Raw genomic sequence first — 26,417 nt, 5'->3', positions numbered from 1 at the left:
TGTCTGTCACTCTTCAGAGGAGAGTCAAAGGGAAGGAAGCACAACTTGCGATTGACCACCTTAAATACCTTTGACCACTCATGATTGGACACACCTGTCTATGAAGTTCAAGGCTTAACGAGCTCATCCAGCCAATCAGCATTGAGCAGTGACAGGCATTCAAATCAGCACAATGACAAGGGGACCCACATTTGTGCACAGCCAGTTTTTCACATTTGATTTAATTTCATAACTAAATACTGCGTCACTAAAAATCTTTGTTCAGAAAACACCGCAGTACTCCGATGTTCCTAGAAAATGAAAGACATACCACTGTTATCTTTTATGTTGAAAGGAGAGTCAATTATTATGCAGGCTGAGAGGGGGTCCCAAACCTTTTCATATGACTGTATATGGTAACACTCGGCTATCCAATCCCGCCTACAGCTGACCCCGCCCGATCACCAAACATCTAACCTGTATATGGTAACACTCGGCTATCCAAACCCGCCTACAGCTGACCCCGCCCAATCACCAAACATCTAACCTTATATGGTAACACTCGGCTATCTAAACCCGCCTACAGCTGACCCCACCCCATCACCAAACTTCTAACCTTATATGGTAACACTTGGCTATCCAATCCCGCCTACAGCTGACCCCGCCCCATTTCACATCCCACAGGGAGGACCGTCTAATTATGAAGGCTTCGGACAGGAAGATGAGCAGGCAAAGGCAACCCAGTTTAGTAGAGTTTTAATAGACCTGCTATAATTTGTTGATCAGACAAGGTTCACAGTAGCCATAAACAGTGTAAAAGTTAGGGTTAAGACAGGTGAGCTCCCGTTTACCAGCATGTTAAATTAAACAGAGTCTGAGGGCCGACAGGGCGGAGGAACACGTGACTAATTACATTATTAAAAGAAGTTCCAGTTTATTGCCGTCACCTTCCAGTGTTTCTTGTACTCGGTGCTCTTCAGGGCCTTGCTTTGTGTCCTTAACCACATTGAGCTGCTGCTTTGTGAGGAGGCGTCACACACGGATCGTGCAGCAGTTCAGCTCAACTACAACAGCTATCTCTTGTGGAAGGAGGGGAGGGTGAGTGAGTGAGTGGGGGGGTCCGGCTGGCTTGCTTTTTCTCCTCGTGCTGTACATCTAATTTAGCCCTCCAGGGGCTGGGAAGTCCTCTTTGATAAAGGACCACATGCCAAATGGATCATCAGGCCAAGGGACAGCTTCCCACTTCCATCAGCAGGAGCCGGTGTCGCTCCCATTCTCCTTTTCGAGAATCGGTTCGAGACCTCCTCCAGACCGCGCACGGAGCACTTCTGGTGAGGCTGAGCCGTTCTTACTCAAACCGCAGGACTGGGCCGCGTTGTGGATCTGCCGGAGGGTGTCCAGCGCCTCGTTCTTGGCATGCTTGAGCAAATCCGCCTGACCCTGAAAGAGACAAAGAAATAAAGAACAAGTGAGCTTCAGACCAGGCTCCAAAATGGTAAAGGGTGGTGTCTGAAAAGAGGGTGGGCAAGGTATGATAGAGTCCAAAAACAAAACGATAATCAGTGTAGCCAACAGCATGGTCTGGGGACTTAACCCAGCTATATGACACACACACATACATACAATATATATACAAACATACATATCTATTTGTACACACATATTCACACATACACATACAGAGTATGTATACGAAGAAACAAATCAGAAGGAAGTTATTTCAAATGTATTATTTGTCGCTCTCATTCTCGCCACTAGAGGGCAGTCACTGACGACAAAATCCAGAAGCAGAAAGGTAAACTGAATCCCCCAACTTCTCCGTCTTGTCTTCTTTCTTCCTCTCACTGGAGTTGTTTCATTCACCTCAGGAAGCTACTCTTCTACAGTTATTTGTTTATTTTCATAGAATTTAAATCAAATAAGTAATTTTACTCTCGTTATTATAGCATCAATGCGAGGAACTTTACAAAACAAACGCCGTGGACCGCTAGCTGCTTCCGACGTGGGACCGTTATGGAGTGTCGTTTTTAATTTTTATTGCCCAGTTATTGAGATTACCGTGAGTACTGTTGCGGCTGCTGTGCATTATTACACCTACAATCCCAGCTCCACCACAGAACCCCCGCCTCACTTTCCCCCCTTATAAATACTTCCTGCATTGGATTGCAGTCACCGTCGCATCCCTGCACCAACTTGAAAGAGCATTAACATCGCTTGGCTGGCTCCTTTCTCCGCAATTTCACGGTCCATCTAAAACGTTTCTCTGCAGTTGCGGATCTCGTCCAACAAAATAAGGGCGCCTTGAAATATCCCACCTCTTTAATATACCGCACCTTTAATGTGTATATTATATAGCGCCTTTCACTATAGGTATCCCCAAGAAGCACTACACTTATTATTTGACTGATGCCTTTACTCGAGGCTACTTACAGAATCCGAGATACGATTGATTCGATTTCTTTTTAAGAACTGGCGCACAGAGGCGTGAAGTGACTTGGTCAGGGTCACACAGTGTTAGTAACGGGATTGGAACCCACGCCCTTTGGGTTTGAAGTCCTGAAGCACTGCGCCACACTATCTGTTCTATCTCATTACTCACTGGATCTCGTTCTGTTATAGTGCGCCTTTCACTGCGTCACAGACGACTTTACTAGAAAGTTCACATGATTAGGACTCGGGCATTGCAAAGTGAGTAATGCTTGTTTTATATAACGCCTTTGGAAGTGAATATGATCAGAAATAACATTTTAAAGGAATCTATCTTCTATTTCACGCGCCACTAACAGTACAAGTCTAATATGGAAAACCGAATGTGTGTTTCTCCGGTGCGCAAATTTTGCACAGATTCTCCATTTGGGGATATCACCATGTTTCCTACGTCCACCCCTCGGTCCAGCAAAATCCGGGGACTTTATTTAGTAACCGCACCGCCGTTTTATTAGGGAGGTGCACCTTTGAAGGCATTTTTAGGTGCGTTCGCATAATGCCTTGCGCATGGGAAAGGCGCTACATAAATAACATGGATAATAATAATAATTATCCATCCATCCATCATCCAACCCGCTATATTTTAACTACAGGGTCACGGGGCTCTGCCGGGGCCAATCCCAGCCAACACAGGGCGCAAGGCAGGAAACAAACCACGGGCCGGGCGCCAGCCCACCACAGGTTTTTTAAAACCGGAGTACACGGAGGAAACCCACGCAGATACGGGGAAAACATGCAAACTCCACGCAGGGAGGACCCTATCACTGCGCCACCGTGCTAATTAATTATCATTATTATTATTATTATTATTATTATTTCTGCGTGAAGCTCCTATTGCGAAAACCTATGTCTGTCTATCTGTCCGTCACAGAAACCACTTGGCCCCCGTGGACCACTACCGTTGAGACGTGGCACACTTATTTTTAAAGGAACATTTTCGAGACGGTTCCATTTTCCTTGCGATGATCTCGAATAGAGATTGTATACAAAATTTTAAAGTTTCAATATTTCCCATTGACCAGCATTAGCGAATTTGCGATTTCGTCCATCTTAACACGTAAAGTTCTGTGCGACTTCAAGTACGAAACAGGCTCACTGTTTCCTGAATAACTTGCGAGTAACGGAAGAAAAATTATTAAAAATAAAATGCAGTCTCTCTTCTACGTGCAATGACCCTGCAAAAATGTAATATAAAAATGAAATACGCATAAAAGGCATTTGTGAAATTTCTAAAAAAAAAAAAAAAAAATTAAATCACTCTTTTGTCTTTTCATTTTCCATAACCAACTTGTTGTCAGTCAGTACTCAACCCGCTATTTCCTAACACAGGTTCACGGGGGTCAGCTGGAGCCAATCCCAGCCAGCATAGAGCACAAGGCAGGAACAAATCCCGGGCAAGGCGCCAGCCCACCGCAGGACACACACACACCAATCAAAATTTTAGGGAGGAAACCCACGCGGCGAACAGCAAACTCAACGCAGGGATGACCCAAGAAGCGAACCCGGGTGTCTTTACTGCGAGGCAGCAGCGCTACCCACTGCACCACCGTGCTGGCCTCAACTTGCTGTGTCAGTGTCATAATTAGAATGAAAATGGCAAAAGAGAGACAGCAGTTTCATTTTATAATTTTAAATTTCATGTACTTCTTTTGCAGAAAATACCTCCCACACGCGAGATGTTGCTAGAACTTGTATATTTTGTGGATTTCTATTAAGCGATTGCTTGAACTTGTATATTTTGTGTATTTCTTTTAAGCGATTGCTTAAACTTGTATATTTTGTGGATTTCTTTTCTTCTTTTACTTGTCCGGCAGCCGCTCGGATGTCCAATGCCAGTCAGTCAGACGCCGGGCGGAGCAGAGCGCACGCGCACAAGCATCTCAAACAGAAGAGCCCTCGCCTGGTGCTTTAGTTACGTCAACTCTGTGGAAATAAATGGAAGCGGGAAGCAATCCATCCATCCATTATCCAACCCGCTATATCCTAAGCACAGGGTCACGGGGGTCTGCTGGAGCCAATCCCAGCCAACACAGGGCGCAAGGCAGGAAACAAAGCAAGGCAGGACGCCAGCCCACCGCAGTGGGAAGCTTTAAGGCCAGCATATGTAAGGCAGAATTGATTGAAAAACATTATTATTGTGAAGAATCGACGTTATCAACCTGCAGCTAACCGGTTTTTTGAATTAATTAACAACACGGAAAAGGCGCAGCTGCCCTAACTGTTATGAACACGGAACGGGTTTAGAAATGGCCAGTGGCCCCGGGAGGTGGGGGTCTTCAGAGGCTTAAGACCTTCATCTCTGGCGCTCAGCCCCCCCGATGATGTGCAGGAACATTCGCAGCCAGTCTCTGATCTCCTTGCCCATTGGGTATCATTTATATTTTCGTTATCGCAATAAATCAGCTCATTTCCAATTTTTATTATTTTTTTATTTAAGTATATAATGTTCCCTTATAAAATATCCATGCATTTTAAAACGAGAAGTGCCAACCCCGGTCACACTGGACATAAAGTCGGAATCCACTCTGGACGACAGGACGTGTGCCCGTTTCTCATAGACTCACATTCAGTAATTCGGTGACAGTTCATAGTCGCCACTTTACCTTATCTGCAGCTCTTTAGGATATGGAAGGACCACCCATCAATCCCCAAACCCCCTCTCCACAACACACACACGTACATGGAGAACATATAAACTCCACATACACAGGCAACAGCGTTACCGTCTGCTCCCCCTCCTTTAAAGAAGAGTACCTTTACAAAGTGCGTTACATGGCACGATGCCCGTCTTCTATATAATGCTTTTCAGAGTGGGCACAAACACAAAGTGCTGCCAGCCCATAACCACGGACCGTTCTGTTACTCATAGAGTGAGAAGTGTGTCAGATACCAACAGACTGTGAAGTCTAATTGGGCATTCAGAGCAGGGCGAGACAGTGAAGCCGTGGGCACATGGGGCAGCTTACCTTGAGCACAGTGATGTTCCAAGCAAAGCTTTCCAGGGCTTTCTGGAGTTTTCTGCCTTTGAGACCCTCTCGGACCCCCATGGAGTGCAGATCTTCATGGAAATCCATCCCTGGAACAAAGCATGGAGATCAACACATCAGGGCAAAGGAATTGGCACGTGCCCCTGGCACAGGCTTCCAAAAACAACATCAACGGGAAAAGAATCTGTCAGCTGAGGCAAAGCAGCCTCCCACACCTCAAACTAAGGGAGGTTTGCTGTTTCTCGAAAAGAATTTTTGGCAGAGCGCAACCATCAGCCAGATGGCTTGACCTGGCAGCACGTCATAAGCAAAGATTTTTCAGCACCACGGAAAGCAAGGTGGCAAATTTCACAGGAGAATGTATAACGTTGAGATGGGGCACATCGCTAAAAAACTTCACTTTGCAGAATAAAAGCGAGCATCTGGCCCACCCGGGCTGGTGGCTGTCCGACTGCAGCTCAGTGGGCACACAGCCCACCTCCCTTGCCATACAAACCCCACGGCATGTTTAGTGCTGGCCAAGTCGTGAGCCGCAAAGAGAAAGGCGCATATGGAGGCGAACTGGGATCTGAAGGCAGGGTGCCAGCTCACCCACAGGTACTTGGCATTGCAATCTGTTATGGCAGTCTGGAATCAAGCAATCCATAGGCTCAAAACTGCCGATCCCAAGAACGACAAAACACAAAATAGACCCTTCGAGGAAAGAGGACCACTAATTTAAATCAGAGGGGCCAGCCATTGCCAAATAAGACGTTTAAAACTGTATTACTGCAAATGTGATGTGCCATCTGCTGGAAATAACAAATTCAAAGCACGTGTCTCTGTTATATGCCACTTAGTATTGGATTCGTAAAAGCATTGTTAAAGTTTATGATGCGCCATCTGTTGGAATGACAAATGTCATGCATTTGCAGACTTCCACTGCCATGGTTAAGCTTGGTCACCCGTTACAAAATCTGACAGGCGACCAGGCGTTCACTAAGAAAAAATGGGATGGTCATCCATTACAAAAGCTTATTAGGACAAACTCCACTGACAAGGTTCTGAGTGGAAACCCTTCACAATAAAATATCAGGCTCTTCAAGGGACGAGGTCCATGGTCATGGATGACACTGGGTATCAATTATGGTAACACTTACTGGAAAGCACGCCTCTCTTTTCAGGTCCACACTCTGCACGGAGTGACACCATCTTAGCTCATCGATCCAAAGGAGAACTCCATGCACTCCAGTGACCAAGTGGGCTTCTTACTGCAAGGATGTCCCTTCCTCCCCGGTGGTCTCATTCCATTTGAGCCCCAACTACACACGTGTGACAAAAAAAAAAAAAAAAAAAAAAAAGCCCTCACCGTTCACTTCCACTCCTCAGCGAGTCTGAACTTGTTAGAGAGCCAGTGAGGTGGGAATATTGACAGCGTGGCTCTCTACCATTGACGCACGTCCTCCTTGTATCATCTCTCCTGGGTGTCTGTGGGGCCCAAGGGGAGCGCAAACAAAACCACAGGCGGGCTGAAGGTGGGGGTGCCACTTTGCTGACTACGACACCTTGGACATTTGCTTCTCCTTTGGCTGCTGTCCTGTGAACTTCTCCCCAGCTGTCAGCCCATGAACAATGACAAGGAAGTCAGCTTTGCTGCTCCCACAGTAGGCAATCAATCTGAGGAATCGCCCACTCGACGCTTGAGGAAGTGTCATGGTGACCAACTCCTAAGAGGCTCCAGGATTTTGCTCGAGACACACCATCCCAAAGGGAACGAAAAGGGCAGCCAGCTGAGGGCAGATCTGCATGCCAAGCTGTGTTTGAGCCTGGCGTGACCAGACAGGGCAAAGAGTTGACCTCACATGTGAGTTTTTGTGTGGAGTTCACCCCAATGCAAAAATATATCCAGCTAAACGACCTCAGTGTTATATTGTACTGAAGTAGAGAAGCCTGCCTGGCAGACAGGGCAGCCACCCGGGCCCAGAAATGACGGGCCCTCTGCAGTTCAACCCATTGGCACAGATCTGCTGGGAGTTCTGAAGGTCAACCCAGTGCAAACTTACAGACAGATAAAGTACAACTGTATTATATTATATTATATTACTAGCCATGTGCGCCCAACTACGTTGCTCGTGTTAAAGTTGTCTGTGAAGTGCTACCTGATTAAACGCGGCTGCCAGTCGTGAACTGGGCCCTTCGTCGCACAGCATTAGGATTTCTTATAAGGGAAACAAAATTACAAAAGAAAACCCTTGGACATTGATACGATAGGAATGGCATGCTCGGAATCACTGTCCGAATAGTAATTATGTGGTGGTGAAGGAGCATTTCTGCTTCTGTCCGCTCACAGTCCGTCTCGTTTTCACGACGCTGTCGTTTCACTCACAATCTCTTTCTCCAATTTCGCAGGTTGCTTTGTGGCAATCCAAAGAGTAAGGCAATATCCATCCATCCATTTTCTAACCTGCTGAATCCAAATACAGGGTCACGGGGGTCTGCTGGAGTCAATCCCAGCCAACACAGGGCACAAGGCAGGAACCAATCCTGGGCAGGGTGCCAACCCACTGCAGGACACACACAAACACACCCACACACCAAGCACACACTAGGGCCAATTTAGAACCGCCAATCCACCTAACCTGCATGTCTTTGGATTGTGGGAGGAAACCGGAGCGCCCGGAGGAAACCCACGCAGACACGGGGAGAACATGCAAACTCCACGCAGGGAGGACCCAGGAAGCGAACCGGAGCAATGGTTATATGGTATATAAACATGAACACTGCATTTACAAATCACATACTAAGTGCTATATAACAGAGACATATGCATTGCATTTGTTATTCCAACAGATGGCACATCACAAACATTTGTAGCAATAAAATTGTATTACCAGAAATGTTTGTGATGTGCCATCTGTTGGAATAACAAATGCAATGCATTTTAGTACTACAAGTGTTTAGTGTTTGTGATGTGCCATCTGTTGGAATGACAGAGACATAGCAACTGAACAGACACCTAGATACACTTTTCCTTTTCATTAAGGTTGTCTAGCTGTGCTGCACATAAGATGGGATGAAATCTAAGCAATCAACACAGACCTCAGCATGTTCAGCGTTAAACGTTGCAATGCAACACTTATTGGAATGTATCTTGTAATAATGTAGTAATTAAATGTATTATTAATAATAATAATAATTATTTTATTTATATAGTGCCTTTCCCATGCTCAAGGCGCTTGCATCAGTCATTCCAACAGATGGCACATCACAAACATTTGTACCAATAACATTGCCAGTCAGTGTCCAGCCCGCTGTATCCTAACACAGGGTCACGGGGGTCTGCTGGTGCCAATCCCAGGCAGCAGAGGGCACAAGGCAGGTCAGCAAGTCTGACATACCCCATGACTAGAAGTCATGTAATGTGTCATCACTAGCTGATGGTGACCAAACAGAGCACTGAGCCAAACTCAGATGTGCTCTGAATCCCCTTCAGTTCCCCAAATTGTGAAGATTCAGGACAGTGAGCTGAGCACAGATCTGCATACAGTTCTGTATCTGAGAGCGCGCTAAGTGCACAACCCCACACCAGGGGGGGACATTCAGAGCAGCGAGCCGAGCACAGAAGGACACGTCGACTGCAGCCAACTCCAGGAAGTCAGATGAGCACCAACTGGTATTGTAATTTATTTTAGAGCAAGAAGAGCACCAAGCTGTATGGCAGTTCAGTGTCGACAGACAGGGGTCGGACATCATCGTTGCCTTTCATGTCTCTCTTTGAACTGCCTTTCCCGAGGTTTCTTCCATTTTTCCCTACAAGGTTTTTGTTGGGAGTTTTTCCTTGTCTTCTCAGAGAGTCAAGGCTGGGGGGCTGTCAAAAGGCAGGGCCTGTTAAAGCCCATTGCGGCACTTCCTGTGTGATTTTGGGCTATACAAAAACAAACTGTATTGTATTGCCTTTCATGTCCTTTCCTGGGTTTCAGTCATGCACTCATTTTTGAGTTTCTGCTTGCCTCCCATCCTTACTTAGGAGGTCTTTTTTGCAGATCTCTGGCTCAGTATCACAAAACTGCATATCAATTGAGTGACACATGAAAGTCTAAAGGCTGAGCAGCTGTCATGTGCAATAAAAGCAATGAGTTTGTCCTGGCCGCTTTTAAGCCAGATTGAAAAGCATTAGAGGGTGCTCCATTTTAGCAATACATTTCCTCCATTCAATTAATATCTCGATGAACCTTCCATTGTAATGCAGTGATGATGATGATGATGATGACACATTAACTGTAAATCGGTGAGCAGACAGATGGCCGGACGCCCCCAACAAGCTTGAGTTCCAAAACTTCACGCTGGTAGCCCCAGTTCAACCCGGGTGGGCTGCCATCTAGCATTCTTAGGGAGGTACTGTCCTGACCAGGCTTGCTCCCCCGGTCCATAGAATGAAGAGGCGTCCCGGCCGGACAACATATTAAAGTAGAAAGGCACTATATAATAAGAGCACAAGATAAGAGGTTACATTCAGATCACCAACTCACAGTGTGACCTTGAATCAATTCCTTCATCATCCGGTTCTTATACAGTATTCTATGAGTACAGCAAACACCTATGCTGGAGCTAAAATACAGCTTAGAATATTGTTTACCATGGCAAGGCACTATATAAGAGCACTTAGTGACAGGCTGAATCACCTCAGAGCCAATCACCTCACTTGCTAGAGCAAAAATATAAAAACAAGTGTAAGTGAACAATACGGCACTTTGAGAAGGTGTTCACTATGGAAAGGCGCTATATTCAGCCAGCCACATGCCGTATCCCAGTCTGTGACTCACTGTGTGACCCTGAGTAATCTTCAACTCTTATTTGAAAGAAATATGGACACAATACAGAACCTTCCGGGTAGCGTTTATTACAGAAAGGCGCTATATACGACCAGTAAGGTTGGCCCTGACTCACTCTGTTCCTGTAATCCCCTCACTGTTTTACAATGTGATGCACAACTGTGCTCTGGACCCTTAAAGCAGCCTGAAGAGGAAAGGTGCTAAATACAGCGGTGCTTGAAAGTTTGTGAACCCTTTTAGAATTTTCTGTATTTCTGTATAAATGTGACCTAAAACATCAGCAGATTTTCACTCAAGTCCTAAAAGTAGAGAAAGAGAAATCAGTTCAACAAATGAGACAAAAATATTATACTTGGCAATTTATTTATTGAGGAAAATGATCGAATATGACATATTTGTGAGTGGCAAAAGTATGTGACCCTTTGCTTTCAGTATCTGGTGTGACCCCCCAATAACTCAACTAAACGTTTCCAGTAACTTCTGATCATCCTGCACACCGGCTTGGAGGAATTTTCGCCCATTCCTCCGTACAGAACAGCTTCTACTCTGGGATGTTGGTGGGTTTCCTCACATGAACTGCTCTCTTCAGGTCCTTCCACAACATTAGATTGGATTAAGGTCAGGACTTTGACTTGGCCATTCCAGAACATTCACTTTATTCTTCTTTAGCCATTCTTTGGTAGAACGACTTGTGTGCTTAGGGTCGTTGTCTTGCTGCATGACCCACCTTCTCTTGAGATTCAGTTCATGGACAGATGTCCTGACATTTTCCTTTAGAATTCTCTGATATAATTCAGAATTCATTGTTCCATCAATGAAGGCAAGCCGTCCTGGCCCAGATGCAGCACAACAGGCCCAAACCATGATACTACCACCACCATGTTTCACAGATGGGATGAGGTTCTTATGCTGGAATGCAGTGTTTTCCTTTCTCCAAACATAACGCTTTTCATTTAAACCAAAATGTTCTATTTTGGTCTCATCCGTCCACAAAACGTTCTTCTGATAGCCTTCTGGTTTGTCCACGTGATCTTTAGCAAACTGCAGACGAGCAGCAATGTTTTTTGGAGAGCAGTAGCTTTCTCCATGCAACCCTGCCACACACACCATTGTTGTTGAGTGTTCTCCTGATGGTGGACTCATGAACATGAACATTAGCCAATGTGAGAGAGGCCTTCAGTTGGGGTCCTTTGTGACCTCGCCGACTATTACACGCCTTGCTCTTGAGTGATCTTTGTTGGTCGACCACTCCTGGGGAGGGTAACAATGGTCTTGAATTTCCTCCATTTGTACCCAATCTGTCTGACTGTGGATTGGTGGAGTCCAAACTCTTTAGAGATGGTTTGGTAACCTTTTCCAGCCTGATGAGCATCAACAGCTCTTTTTGTGAGGTCCTCAGAGATCTCCTTTGTTCGCGCCATGATACACTTCCACAGACGTGTTGTGAAGGGCAGACTTTGATAGATCCTGTTCTTTAAATGACACAGGGTGCCCACTCACAGCTGATTGGCATCCCATTGACTCGAATGTCACCTTCAAACTAACTGATCATCCGTGAGGTTCACATACTTTTGCCACTCACTAATATGTCATTCGATCATTTTCCTCAATAAATAAATTGCCAAGTCTAATATTTTTGTCTCATTTGTTGAACTGATTTCTCTTTCTCTACTTTTAGGACTTGAGTGAAAATCTGCTGATGTTTTAGGTCACATTTATACAGAAATACAGAAAATTCTAAAGGGTTCACAAACTTTCAAGCACAGCTGTACAGTAGGACCACAAGGTCAAAGGTTCCATCGCCACTACTGACGCTCTGTGCCACACAGACTGAATCATTTCAGCTGGTGGTGCTTACATTTTAGAAATATGGAAACAGTGCCATCCTGGGATGGTGTCCACTATGGAAAGGCGCTATATAAGAACAGAGAGTGACAGACCCAAAACACAGTGAGACTACAGGCTGCCCACTTTTCGTCAGGTAGACCTTCATTGGATTGGCTGGCCCAGCACTGACTCAGCTGTGGAATGGCCAATAGGGGGCAGCAGCTAGATGGCCGAGGTCTCCAGGACTCTGAACCAAATCCTATTATGGGATGTCACCTGCTGTTGAATTCTACACTGTACTTGTAATATTTTTATTTTACTATTATATTGTTCTCTGCGGTGGGCTGGCGCCCTGCCTGGGGTTTGTTTCCTGCCTTGTGCCCTGTGTTGGATGGGATTGGCTCCAGCAGACCCCCGTGACCCTGTAGTTAGGATATAGTGGGTTGGATAAATGGATGGATGGATTATATTGTTCTGTGTATTGTATTGTACTGTATTGACTCCTTTCTTTTTGTCACCCACTGCACACCCAGCCTACCTGGAAAGGGGTCTCTCTTTGAACTGCCTTTCCTGAGGTTTCTTCCATTTTTTTTCCCTACAAGGGTTTTTTTCTTGTCTTCTTTGAGAGACAAGGCTGGGGGTCTGTTAAAGCCCATTGCGGCACTTCCTGCGTGATTTTGGGTCTACACAAAAATAAATTGTATTGTATTTTACCTGTGGGTACTCATGGTTTGAAAACAGGATACAATTGCGTCACAAGTACTCACTGGGGCAGTGGTGGCTACTGAAAGGCGCTTCATGGCAACAAGTCCGTGTGTTTACCCAGGGGGCCATCAGGCCTGATAGAGGGCAGAAAAAAAAAAAAAGAAGTCCACGATAATCTCAGGCGTTCAGCAGGGGGCTTGTAAGTCAATCCTAGGACCCCACCCTGCTTATCTCATGAGGGTGGAGGGGTGAACGCCGGGGGGATAAGATGCACGTTAAGGGTGGGAGGCCAGCAGGCTAATGAGATAACACAGAGGTATTAAAAGGTGATAAAAAACAAAGTTTTTACTAAAGAAAAATAAATAAAGAAATTGAAAAGAGATTAAATTGAGGACAGCAAGTTGGGTGTCCCTAACAAGTCACCTTTTTGAAGAGCACCCAGTCCTGCTCTGTGATCCTAAACTGGGTCAAGTGTGTCTGGAAAATGGATGCATGGGCCACCCTAAGGGATTAATTAAGTATCTATCTATCTATCTATCTATCTATCTATCTATCTATCTATCTATCTATCTATCTATCTATCTATCTATCTACACTCAAAACGGCACAATTCTCTTCAATGCCAGGTCTCACACGAGGGTCAGAAATTGTGTCAGCGGTGGGATTGACGTGTTGCCGTCTAGTCAAACATGCTGCAGATTTCTATGGAGTGTTAACTGATCTGAAAACTAAACCCAACCAGCTTTGTCTTCCATCTTCAACACCTCCGTGGAGAAGTCCTGCACCAAAGTCTGGGCAAAAATAAAGATTGGGACCACCCCACCCCCCCGTACAATTCAGCCTGCACACACCCTCCTGAGCCACAGTCAGTGTTAGGACTGAAAGGTCTTCATGTGCAGCATGCGTGCGGGCAGAGCAGACCCAAAGGGCATTTTCAATGGCAATGGAACTGCAAAGTGAACGTCCATCAGAGGCGGACGCTGAATAAAAGGCCATTGTCTCCTGAGAGTCCAGGGGGCTAACTGACAGAGTCGGGGTACTCACAGAAAACAATGCATTGTAAGTTCCTAATTACTGCTTTCCAATTGTAACAGGATTACGCTACTCATTACTTCCTGGAGAATGTAATGCAATTAGCAAGAACTTTAATTTGATGGTCCTCTCTAAGCTTTTGCGCATAATAAAATTAAAAAACAGAAATCTCCTATTTATAGAAGTACTCAGATCCTTCATTCAGTATATTGTAGAAGCCCCTTTGACATCAATTACAGCTTTCAGCCTACTTGCTTAAGTCTCTACAAGCTTTGCACCCCAGGGTTTGGGCAGTGTATCCCCTTCTTCCTGGTAGATCCTCTCAAACTCTTTTAGATTGGGTGGCAGGCACACAATGCATACTCCACTCTCGCGGGGCAATTTTAAAAGGGGAGAACATGAACAGTCTGTGCAGACCCCTAATGCCGACTGAGATTTGAACCCAGGTCTCTAACCACAGTACTACCCCACCTGAGAAGCTCATCTTGTTATACTTTACATAGAACCTCTTCTCAGTGTGCTGAATCACATAGCTAGGGGTTCAACTGCAAATGCAAAAAGTAGGGTGGATAAAGAACAACCCAATCTGGTTCCATTTCCTAGATAGATAGATAGATAGATAGATAGATAGATAGATAGATAGATAGATAGATAGATAGATAGATAGATAGATAGATAGATATGAAAGGCACTATATGATAGATAGATAGATAGATAGATAGATAGATAGATAGATAGAATGAAAGGCACTATATGATAGATAGATAGATAGATAGATAGATAGATAGATAGATAGATAGATAGATAGATAGATAGATAGATAGATAGATAGATACTTTATTAATCCCAAGGAGAAATTCACATACTCCAGCAGCAGCATACTGATACAAAAATAATATTAATTTCCTAGCTTGGAATTGTCTAATTTATATGAACTGAGGCTTCTGAGCAAAGTTCAAAGTATGTAGAGTGGATTCAGAAAGTCTTCAGAGGCCGCACACTTTTTTTGGTTTTAGATTTAATTTTAAATGGACACAATTTCCCATTTTTCCCATCAATCTACACTTTAAAAACCCATAATGACGAAATGAAAACATATTTGCAAATTTATTACATGAATTTATTAAAATTAATTTATCCATCCATCCATCCTGCTATATCCTAACTAGAGGGTCACGGGGGTCTGCTGAAGCCAATCCCAGCGCGCAAAGCAGGAAACAAACCCTGGACAGGGTGCCAGCCCACAGCAGGGCACACACACAGACACCAAGCACACACTAGGGACAATTTAGGATCACCAATGCACCTAACCTGCATGTCTTTGGACTGTGGGAGGAAACCCATGCAGACACGGGGAGAACATGCAAACTCCACACAGGGAGGACCCGGGAAGCGAACCCAGGTCTCCTTACTGTAAGGCAGCAGCGCTACCACTGCGCCACCGTGCCGCCCTTAATTGATTTATTAAAAACCAAAAAACAAAATCTCTCATTCTAATAAGTATTCAGACCCTTCTTTCAGTACTCTGTAGAAGCCCCCCTTTGGCGACAAGTCCAGCTTCAAGTCTTCTTGGGTAAGCCTCTACAAGCATTGCACACCTGGATTTGGGCCATTTCTTCCATTCTTTCTGGCAGATCCTCTAAAGCTAAACTAGATGGGGAGCGTCTGTAAACTGCCATCTTCAAGTTTCTCCACACGTGCTCTGTGAGGTTTAAGTTTGGGCTTTGGTTTTCAGAAAGGATTAAAAAATCCAAAAGTGAAATTTCTCGTATTCAGACTCTTCACTCTGGCACCCCAACTTGTGCTCAAGTGCCTCCTTGTTTGCTTTAATTCTCCTTGAGATGTGCCTAGAACTTGTGTCAAATTGTAATCAGTTGACATCGTTTATAAAGGGTCATGACTGCCTGTGCATAGAGGGTCCCACAACTCAATACACAATGGGAGGTGTGAAAATCAAGAGTCCGCCTTATGAGAAGGACTTAGGGAGTCGTAGTGGACTCTAAGCTATCAACTGCCAGACAGTGTTCAGAAGCCATGGAGAAGGTTAACAGCATGTCAGGTTATATAGCGCCTTGACGTGTGCAGTACAAGTCACAGGAGGTTCTGCTCAAACTTTATAACTCACTGGTGAGGCCTCATCTGGAGTCCTGGGTGCAGTTTGGGTCTCCAGGCTACAAAAAGGACATCACAGCACTGGAGAAGGTCCAGAAAGGAGCAACGAGGCTGATTCAGGGCTACAGGGGGTGAGTTATGAGGGAAGATGAAAAGAGCTGAGCCTTTACAGTTTAAGCAAAAGAAGATGAAAAGGTGACCTGAGTGAAGAGTTTAAAATTATAAATGGAATCAGTCCAGTGGATTGAGACGGTGACTTTAAAATGAGATCATCAAGAACACGGGGGCTCAGTTGGAAACTTGTGAAGGGTAAAACATTAGGAAGTTTTTCTTTACACAGGTAACCACAGACATGTGGAATAAGCAACCAAGTAGTGTGGTAGACAGTAAGACTTTAGCGACTTTCAAAACTCGACTTGATGGTGTTTTAGAACAATTAGGAGGTTAGGACTGGTGAGCTTTGTTGGGCTGAATTAATGGCCTGTTCCCATCCAGATTGTTCTGATGTTGTAAAAATTCACAAATACATTTTGACTATTTCAAGCTATGAAATGGAACGAGAATGGGTTGTTCTTCATCCCCAATACTCTTTGCATTTGTAATTGAACCCCTAGCTATTGTGACCAGTTGGGGGCACTAAAGAGCTCCTAAATCACAGACACAAATGACCCAGCACAACTTCTGGGTAAAATAAACAACTTCCAGCAGCTCGGCAAAGGTAATGAAAATACAAAGTAAACACAAAACCCAGCCAATTCAACACAATCCAAGACAAAAAAAAAAAAATGATTTTCTTCTCCTCCTCGATACCTGAGGTACCACCAGCTGGCCCCCTCCCGACTCTGACTCCACTGTGTTTTTTCAGCAGGCTCCTTTTTTGGTGGACCCAGAAGTACTTCTGCTGAGGTAGCATAGCTTACTGGAAACACTTCAAGGTCATATGGAAGCCAGGGAGGAACCTCAGCAGTGCCATCTACCCTTTATGGAAGCCAGGGAGGAACCTCAGCAGTGCCATCTATCCTTCCCAACTGTCCCCTAAAGTGCTGCACCTCCGAATTTCAACTCCCAGTAGGGGTCCAAACTGGGACCATATTTGAGGGACGCGGCCACCTAGTATTGAGGGGGACTCACTGCACCCTGCCTTCAGTCCTGATCAATCCATTGACTCCACGGGCATCCCAATCAGTGCGGGCATAATAAGGCATCCCGGTTGGGTAACGTCTGTAAGTGTGGCATCCCAGCCGAGTAGGGGATTTTCTTTCATCCTGCGCAGGATGCCCGTCCATCCTCTGGGGCACCCATGCTATACGATTCAGCAGACTGTGAAAAACTTCTATGTAAAGTATAACATGATGAGCTTCTCAGGTGGGGTGGTACTGTGGTTAGAGACCTGGGTTCAAATTAGGGTCTGCACAGACTCTTTCCGTTCTCCCCTTTTAAAATATCCCGGTGAGAAAAACGTCTACGTGAAGTATAACAAGATGAGCTTCTCCGGTGGTTAGAGACCTGGGTTCACCTGCATGGACTTTTCATGTTTTCTCTCCTTTAAAAATGGTCCACCAAGAGTGGATGACTTGCTGTCCCATCTTGGATTTGCTCACATTTGACACCCAATATGGCTAAAAAAAGCACGGCAATACCTGCAATTCAGAATCAGCCACTGGCTGCTCTATGGAAACGTTTAAGGAGTGCCCCCTTAACGCCTTTTGTCCCATGGACCCCACAGAGTTGGCTCTTGAGTACAACAATATGCACACAATTACACAACGCGATGAGGAACAAAGCTGCTGGCTTTAAAATGCACAAACATGTGGCAATGGCAAAGGCAGCGGAGGCCCATTGTCACAAGGTGGCAGCGGCATGCCACTCATCTTAGATAAGGATGCTCTCAGGGAGAGGACATGAGAGGGCCGAGGGCGTTTAATTAAAATGCTAAATAGGAAACTCTCTCGGCCCTCATGTTCTCATCTCACGGCCCTGAGTGACGACGTGCTTGTCATTGTTTATCTCATCCGCCTCCCTGCTCTACAAAAGCCACTCAGAGCCTGCATTTCCATCGAGAGGTCTCATTGTTTACCGTACACATGGAGCCTTGGACCCAGGGGACAATGGGCTTTTCAAGTGAAGCCTGATGCTGTCAGAGCTCAAGATCATGGGCGTCTGCGTTGATCAAATGCATGTGTGTGGTGAGTAATGTACAGCTTTACAGTCTAGTGCCCGGATTGTTACCAACCTGTGGCTGCCAGACTGAACTATTATAAACCTCGTAGCCTCGTGGCCCGATCCTGTAAGGTCTCAAAGGCCAGCAGTTTCACTGGAGCGGTACCTTGACAGGTATTGTTAGAAACGTTTCAGTTCTTGTAGGCTTTGCAATGCTAAGCCCGTAGCTTTACACTTCAAGACCTTTTCCTTTGTCGCGGATGCCAGGGGTGACAACCCGGCCGGGGCGCCTTGGAGGACCAGAAGTGGGCGTGTGCCCATCTGGGATCACGTGGGGGCCGCCTTCCTGGTTGCTTTGGGGGCCATGGAAGCCCCACCCTGTAGGGGCCCGTGGTCACCACCAGGAGGCGCCCCAATGCCTTGGGGACTTGTGACCTCAGCACTTCCGCCACACCAGGAAGTGCTGGGGGGAAGATTTAGGAGGACACCCGGAGAGCTGCCGGGAGAACAGGCGGCACTTCCGCCACGCTGGGGCGTGGCTAAGAGGGGAATGCCGGGAACCACCTGGAGCTCGTCCGGGAGTATATAAAAGGGGCCGCCTCCCTTCATTCAAGGCTAGAGTCGGGTGGAAGAAGTGACGAGGCAAGAGAGGAGAGTGGAGGCGGCCCGAGAAGAAGGCATTTGTGGCCAGGACTGTGTGTGTTGGGGTTTGTGCACTTTATTGAACTGGGTCTGAGTGGCCAAATCATTGTAAATATTGTACATAATAAACGTGTGGTGGTGAGTAACAACATGTCCGCCTGTCTGTGTCCGGGTCAAGTCCACACCTTGTAGAATGAAAGTGCTGTGACCGTCAATCTCAGTGCCTTGTCAGACCTCAGGAGGCTACACCTCCGGCACTCGAAGTCTGATCTTGTCAAACCTCCTTTAGAGTCTGATTCTGCCAGCTCTCAACACCATGCAGTTTGGCACTTTTGACTTTTCTCCATTCATATTCAGATGGTATGCAGAGTGTCACCTAGGAGGCTGATCCTGTCAGCTTTAGGCCTCCTATAGCATAGCACCTTAAAAGGTTCATCCCGTTGGCATACTCAATACTCTGTGGCTATTAATCTTATTCTGGCGTATACCAACAATCTGTGTGTTATCCTGATCCTGTCAGCTCTCAACAACACACAGCACAGTATTTCAGTTTCTGATTTTTGAATCTTGCCCTGGAAGATGTCAATAACCCGCATCTCAACATATTCCAAGTATACCGTCACCACTTTCAGCATCCTACAGTATAACACCTAAGAGGCTGATCCTGTAAGCTGCCTACAGCCCACCACTTTTACATTTATGCCCCGTCATACTGCATCTCTAACAGTGTTGCATCCAAACAGTCTACAGCTTAGATCATTGGAATCTAATTTTCTTAGATCTCCAGGGTCTACAGCTTAGTATCTTGGTGTCTGATGCTGTCAGAACTCACTGACCTGTTTCTTTGAATTTTAATCTGTCGACTCTCAACCATCTACTCTGTGGCGTTTTTTTAGAATTTCCTGTCAGGTCCCAAAAACTTTCAGTGTAGCTTCCATGAATTTGATCCAGTCAGCCTAAGGCTTAGTGTCGTGGTGCCTGATCCTGTCAGAGCTCTTTGGCCTGCATCTTTGAATTTTATCTTGCCAGATGTCAACAACTTATGAGTTAGCACTTTAAATAAATATTCTCTCAGCTCTCAGTATCCTACAGCATAACAAACAACTTTGTAATCTTTTTATTTGCTTATTGGAATAGTCTTATTAATTTTTCATGGATCCATTTACAGTTGTGCTTGAAAGTTTGTGAACCCTTTAGAATCTATCTATATATAATTCACTAAGGCAAGACGACCATGGAAAGCACACCGGAAGGGGCGTGGATTCACTAAGCCGCCGACAAGTGAGACACCTATGGCGCATGCAGGAAGGAGCCACGCCCACCAACTCCAAGACCATTGGATACGACGACAACTCGCAGAGCCACGCCCACCAACTCGGACACGACGACACAGAAAAATCGGCGTCATTTATATTCGTCTGTCGTAGAGGTCGCATGCAGCTCCGAGCCACGCTGACTGTTAATAGAGGCATGTTTCTCGCGGAGGTGAATCGCCATATGTGGCGTGTAAAACGGTTTGCGAGGGGTATCCCATGGGATCCTTAAAACGTTCCTTTACAACTGAGGTTAAAACACAATGAAGTGAGCAGTCTTTAAAAAACGAGTTTTCGGTTATGACGCACGATTGCGTGCACCCTGGCAAACTGTTTTACACGCTACATACAGCAATTCGCACCCGCGACAAACATGCGTCTTCTTAGATACTCCTGCACTTTGTACAGACCCCCCTCCTACCTCGCTACTACCGTGCTCGGGTGTCTTGGTGGATTATATATAGAAAGGCAGCCAAAACCGCACAGAGCAATGAAAAGTCTACGTGAGTCACAGGCGCATCTGGACTGTACAAAGACGACAACGACTCGAGTGACGAGTTGAAGGTGGGCACATGAGCAGGCAGTGTATACTGAACGAGAAATCAGCAGACTAGCATGACGGAGGGAGCGGAGTGGACGTCCTTCTCCTCTCCTCCCGTTCCACCCTCCGCGCCACACGGACGATTGTGTGTTGGTTCGTTCCGTGCATTGGTTAAAACCCAATGAAGGAAGCAGTCTTTAAAAACCAATAAGCCCTGTGCCTCTGTTTCATTACCGTCTCACCTGCTTCACCAATGCAGGCCCGCAACAGGGCAGCCAACCGGGTAACCAAAGTCTTTGGGTTCAGGGGAGTATGGTTACAAAGCTGAAACTTAAAGGAATTGACGGAAGGGCACCACCAGGTGTGGAGCCTTTCGCTTCATTTGACTCAACACAGGAAACCTCACCCGGCCGGCCACGCGCAGGATTGACAGATTGATAGCTCGTTCTCGATTCTGTGGGTGGTAGTGCATGGCAGTTCTTAGTTGCTGGAGCGATTTGGCTGGTTATTTCCGAAAACGAACGAGACTCCCGCCTGCTAAATAGTTACACGACCCAACAGCGGTCGGCGTCCAAATTCTTAGAGGGACAAGTGGCTTTCAGCCACGTGAGATTGAGCATTAACAGGTCTGTGATGCACTTGTATGTCCGGTACTGCACGCGCGCTACACTGAATGGATCAACGTGTGTCTACCCGGCGGGTAAGCCGTTGAACCCCATTCGTGATCGAGACCGTGGCTTCCAGTTGTTCCCCACGAACGAAATTCCCAGTACGTGCGGGTCATACGCTCGCACTGATTACATCCCTGCCCTTTGTAAAGCCCCCCATGGTCGGGTGACTTGGTGGATTATATATATAAAAAAGCAGCCGGAACCGCAAAGAACAATGAAAACTCAACGTGGAAACCGACTGAGGCGGTGTTTGGAAAATGAACAGCAAACGTGACTCACAGGTGCGTGTGGACTGTACACAGACGAAAGTGACTCAGGTAGGGAGTTGGGGCGGGCACATAAGCGGGCAGTGCGTACTGAACGAGCGCCGTTCAACCCGTCCTTCGCTTTGGAAGGAGAAAGCGCGACGGCGCTCCTCCGGTTTTCAGTCACGGACAATTGTATGTTGGTTCGTAGCGTGCATTGTTGCAATGTTACTTTTCTTGGTGGTTTATTAAATTACGGATTTTTCAAATGTTTATTTTTTCCTCTGTGCTTAAAAATCATTTAAACAGCGGCCTGATTATGCGGCGTGGCTAGTTTTTATATTTCTGCATAAATATGACCTAAAACATCAGCAGATTTTCACTCAAGCCCTAAAAGTAGATAAAGAGAAACCAGTTAAATAAAAATATTATACTTGGTCATTTATTTATTGAGGAAAAGGATCTAATATTATATATTTGTGAGTGGCAAAAGTATGTGAACCTCATGGATGATCAGTTAGTTTGAAGGTGAGGTGTCAGGTGTCCAGTGTTTTCAATCAATGGGATGCCAATCAGCTGTGAGTGGGCACCCTGTGTCATTTAAAGAACAGGATCTATCAAAGTCTGCCATTCACAACACATGTCTGTGGAAGTGTATCATGGCACGAACAAAGGAGATTTCTGAGGACCTCACAAAAAGAGTTGTTGATGCTCATCAGGCTGGAAAAGGTTACCAAACCATCTCTAAAGAGTTTGGACTCCACCAATCCACAGTCAGACAGATTGTGTACAAATGGAGGAAATTCAAGACCATTGTTACCCTCCCCAGGAGTGGTCGACCAACAAAGATCACTCCAAGAGCAAGGCACACGTGTAATAGTCGGCGAGGTCACAAAGGACCCCAACTGAAGGCCTCTCTCACATTGGCTAATGTTCATGTTCATGAGTCCACCATCAGGAGAACACTCAACAACAATGGTGTGCATGGCAGGGTTGCAAGGAGAAAGCCACTGCTCTCCAAAAAACATTGCTGCTCGTCTGCAGTTTGCTAAAGATCACGTGGACAAACCAGAAGGCTATTGGAAGAATGTTTTGTGGACGGATGAGACCAAAATAGAACTTTTTGGGTTTAAATGAAAAGCGTTATGTTTGGAGAAAGGAAAACACTGCATTCCAGCATAAGAACCTTATCCCATCTGTGAAACATGGTGGTGGTAGTATCATGGTTTGGGCCTGTTTTGCTGCATCTGGGCCAGGACGGCTTGCCTTCATTGATGGAACAATGAATTCTGAATTATATCAGAGAATTCTAAAGGAAAATGTCAGGACATCTGTCCATGAACTGAATCTCAAGAGAAGGTGGGTCATGCAGCAAGACAACGACCCTAAGCACACAAGTCGTTCTACCAAAGAATGGCTAAAGAAGAATAAAGTGAATGTTCTGGAATGGCCAAGTCAAAGTCCTGACCTTAATCCAATCTAATGTTGTGGAAGGACCTGAAGAGAGCAGTTCATGTGAGGAAACCCACCAACATCCCAGAGTTGAAGCTGTTCTGTACGGAGGAATGGGAGAAAATTCCTCCAAGCCGGTGTGCAGGAATGATCAGAAGTTTAGTTGAGTTATTGGGGGGTCACACCAGACACTGAAAGCAAAGGGTCACATAATTTTGCCACTCACAAATATGTCATATTCGATCATTTTCCTCAATAAATAAATGACTAAGTATAATATTTTTATTTAACTGGTTTCTCTTTATCTACTTTTAGGACTTGAGTGAAAATCTGCTGATGTTTTAGGTCATATTTATACAGAAATATAGAAAATTTTAAAAGGGTTCACAAACTTTCAAGCACCGCTGTATTTGTACTTTTTGTAATTGTAATTCTTTTCCTTTCTGTGATTCACATTGAGCTACATTTTGGTTTGAAAATATGCTTTTTGAACAGATGTTACTACTGGGGTAGAGGCTGATCTTGATATTCATTTAGCCTAAAAGCGTGGAGTCCGATCCTGTCAGTTTTTAATACCCTTTAAGTTTCCACTTTTGAATTGGATCCTGTCAAATCTCAGTGAGCCCCTGCTTTGACATTGGGAGATTATTGTCAGATCACAAAAACCAACCGCTTTCTAGTTCCTTTCAGACCTCAATAGCCTACCGCTTTGTTTCTTTGATATGTCTGATCCTCTAAACACGCTTATCATGTTGCCGTCTGATCCAGTCAGATTTGAAAGGCCTGAAACTTTATTTCCTGATATCTGATACTGTGACAAGGGCAGAGCCAAACTAGTCAGAAGAGGACAGGTATTGAAACCAGGAAGTGAAATCAGGTTGAAAAACAAAACAAGAGACATGACCGAGAGGAGAGAGTGATTGAAAGCAACTAAGCCGATAACGCAAACCCAAGATCACAGTCAAAAGGATACGCCAGAACAACAGCATAAAGAAGAGCCATACGTATCAAAGGTTGTTTCTTTGTTTATCGAAACACGGATAGCAAGATGAGAGTCGTGCCAGTATATAATGTGCCACACGCCGTGTTGTGCAAAGGCACATCCCCAGCAGCCAGCTAGTGTGTAGACCAGGGGTGCACTTTTTCGGCTTACGAGCTACTTTTAAAATGACCAGGTGGAAATGATCTACTCTCTCTCTCTCTGTCTCTGTCTGTCTCTCTGGCTCTGCTGGAGCCAATCCCAGCCAACACAGAGAGCAAGGCAGGAAACAAACCCCGGGCAGAGCACCAGCACACCGCAATATATACAATATATAATACAGTATATATATATATATATTGTAACATGTGGCCAGGGCTCTTGCTCCACACTGGGAGGACTGGGGTAGCAAGCGTGGCAAGCGCGTTACCTCCCCCGGGACACTAGATAGCAACCCACATGGGTCACAGCGGTGCCTCAGACTCCCGCAGGGCTTCATGGGAGTTGGAGAGTGGTGCAGCCCTGTTGGGATCCGCAGGCGCCACCAGGGGGTGCTGCAGCAGGAGCTGCTGAGCCGTTATGTGCAGTTCTTCCATCACACCCGGAGGGAGGAGGAGCGAAGAAACTTAATCCGAGGAGTGAAGGACGAGAAGGAAAATAGTAAAGGAAGGGATTAATTGTTTGTGTTGTGCTTGTGCCAGGACTGTGTTATACTTGTGGGGAACGGGGAAGAGACAAGAAAAAGAAAATAAAATGAAGAGAGTGCATTGGACTTGTGTCCCACGCGTGTCTATGTCGGGTTCAGCTGGCAGCACCAGCCTGGTGGGCCACAATATATATATATATATATATATATATATATATATATATATATATATATATATATATATATATATATATATATATATATATATATATATATATATATATATATATATATATATATATACATATACAGTCATATGAAAAAGTTTGGGAACCCCTCTTAATTCTTTGGATTTTTGTTTCTCATTGGCTGAGCTTTCAAAGTAGCAACTTCCTTTTAATATCTGACACACCTTATGGAAACAGTAGGATTTCAGCAGTGACATTAAGTTTATTGGATTTACAGAAAATATGTAATATGCATCATAACAAAATTAGACAGGTGCATAAATGTGGGCGGGCGGCACGGTGGCGCAGTGGTAGCGCTGCTGCCTCGCAGTTAGGAGACCCGGGTTCGCTTCCCGGGTCCTCCCTGCGTGGAGTTTGCATGTTCTCCCCGTGTCTGCGTGGGTTTCCTCCCACAATTGGATTGGTAAATCTAAATTGGCCCTAAGTGTGTACTTGGTGTGTGGGTGTGTTTGTGTGTGTCCTGTGGTGGGTTGGCACCCTGCCCAGAATTGGTTCCTGCCCTGTGTTGGCTGGGATTGGCTCCAGCAGACCCCCGTGACCCTGTATTCGGATTCAGCGGGTTAGAAAATGGATGGATGGATGGATAAATGTGGGCACCCAACAGAGATATGACATCAATACTTAGTTGAGCCTCCTTTTCAAATCTAACAGCCTCTCGACGCTGTCCTCCTATAGCCTGTGATGAGTGTCTGGATTCTGGATGGAGGGATTTTTGACCTTCTTACATACAAAATCTCTCCAGTTCAGTTCCATTTGATGTCTGCCGAGAATGGACAACCTGCTTCAAATCATCCCATAGATTGTCGATGATATTCAAGTCGGGGGACTGTGACGGCCATTCCAGAACATTGTACTCCTCGCTCTGCATGAATGCCTTTGTAGATTTTCAACTGTGTTTTGGGTCCTTGTCTTGTTGGAATATCCAACCCCTGTGTAACTTCAACTTTGTGACTTACACTTGAACATTAGCCTGAAGAATTTGTTGATATTGGGTTGAATTCATCCAACCCTCGACTTTAACAAGGGCCCCAGTCCCTGAACTGGCCACACAGCCACACAGCATGATGGGACCTCCACCACATTAGATAGGAGGTAGCAGGTGTTTTTCTTGGAATGCGGTGTTCTTCTTCCGCCATGGAAACTGCTTTTTGTTCTGACCAAATAACTCAATTTTTGTTTCATCAGTCCAAAGCACTTTGTTCCCAAATCAATCTGGTTTCTCTAAATGAGCATTGGCATACAACAAGCGACTCTGTTTGTGGCGTGAGTGCAGAAAGGGCTTCTTTCTCATCACCCTGCCATACAGATGTTCTTTGTGCAAATTGTGCTGAATTGTAGAACGATGTACAGATACACCATCTGCAGCGAGATGTTCTTGCAGGTCTTTGGAGGTGATCTGTGGGTTGTCTGTCGCCATTCTCACAATCCTGCTCATGTGCTGCTCCTGTATTTTTCTTGTCCTGCCAGACCTGCTGGTTTAACAGCAACTGTGCCTGTGGCCTTCCATTTCCTTATTCCATTCCTTACAGTTGAAACTGACAGTTTAAACCTCTGAGATGTCTTTTTGTAGCCTTCCCTTA

The 26,417-nt window shown here is 45.4% G+C and overlaps 1 protein-coding gene across 1 annotated transcript in view; it reads right to left on the bottom strand.

Annotated features, from left to right (window-relative positions):
- Positions 1 to 718: 718 nt before the first annotated feature.
- The window catches only part of si:ch211-210g13.5 (inactive phospholipase C-like protein 2), a 146,875-nt gene continuing 121,176 nt past the window's right edge, over positions 719 to 26,417 (bottom strand). Inside the window, exons 5-6 of the mRNA XM_039740650.1 lie at positions 5,433 to 5,542; positions 719 to 1,419 (exon numbers count right to left, since the gene is read on the bottom strand). Coding sequence (XP_039596584.1) covers positions 1,228 to 1,419; positions 5,433 to 5,542 — 302 coding nt within the window. The 3' untranslated portion in view covers positions 719 to 1,227. The remainder of the gene's footprint in view (positions 1,420 to 5,432; positions 5,543 to 26,417) is intronic.

This window comes from Polypterus senegalus, chromosome 17 (assembly GCF_016835505.1).
Source record: "Polypterus senegalus isolate Bchr_013 chromosome 17, ASM1683550v1, whole genome shotgun sequence".
Lineage (NCBI taxonomy): Eukaryota > Metazoa > Chordata > Cladistia > Polypteriformes > Polypteridae > Polypterus > Polypterus senegalus.
The sequence above is the reverse complement of the archived record's forward strand: the minus strand, read 5'-3'. Positions and strand labels throughout refer to the sequence as shown.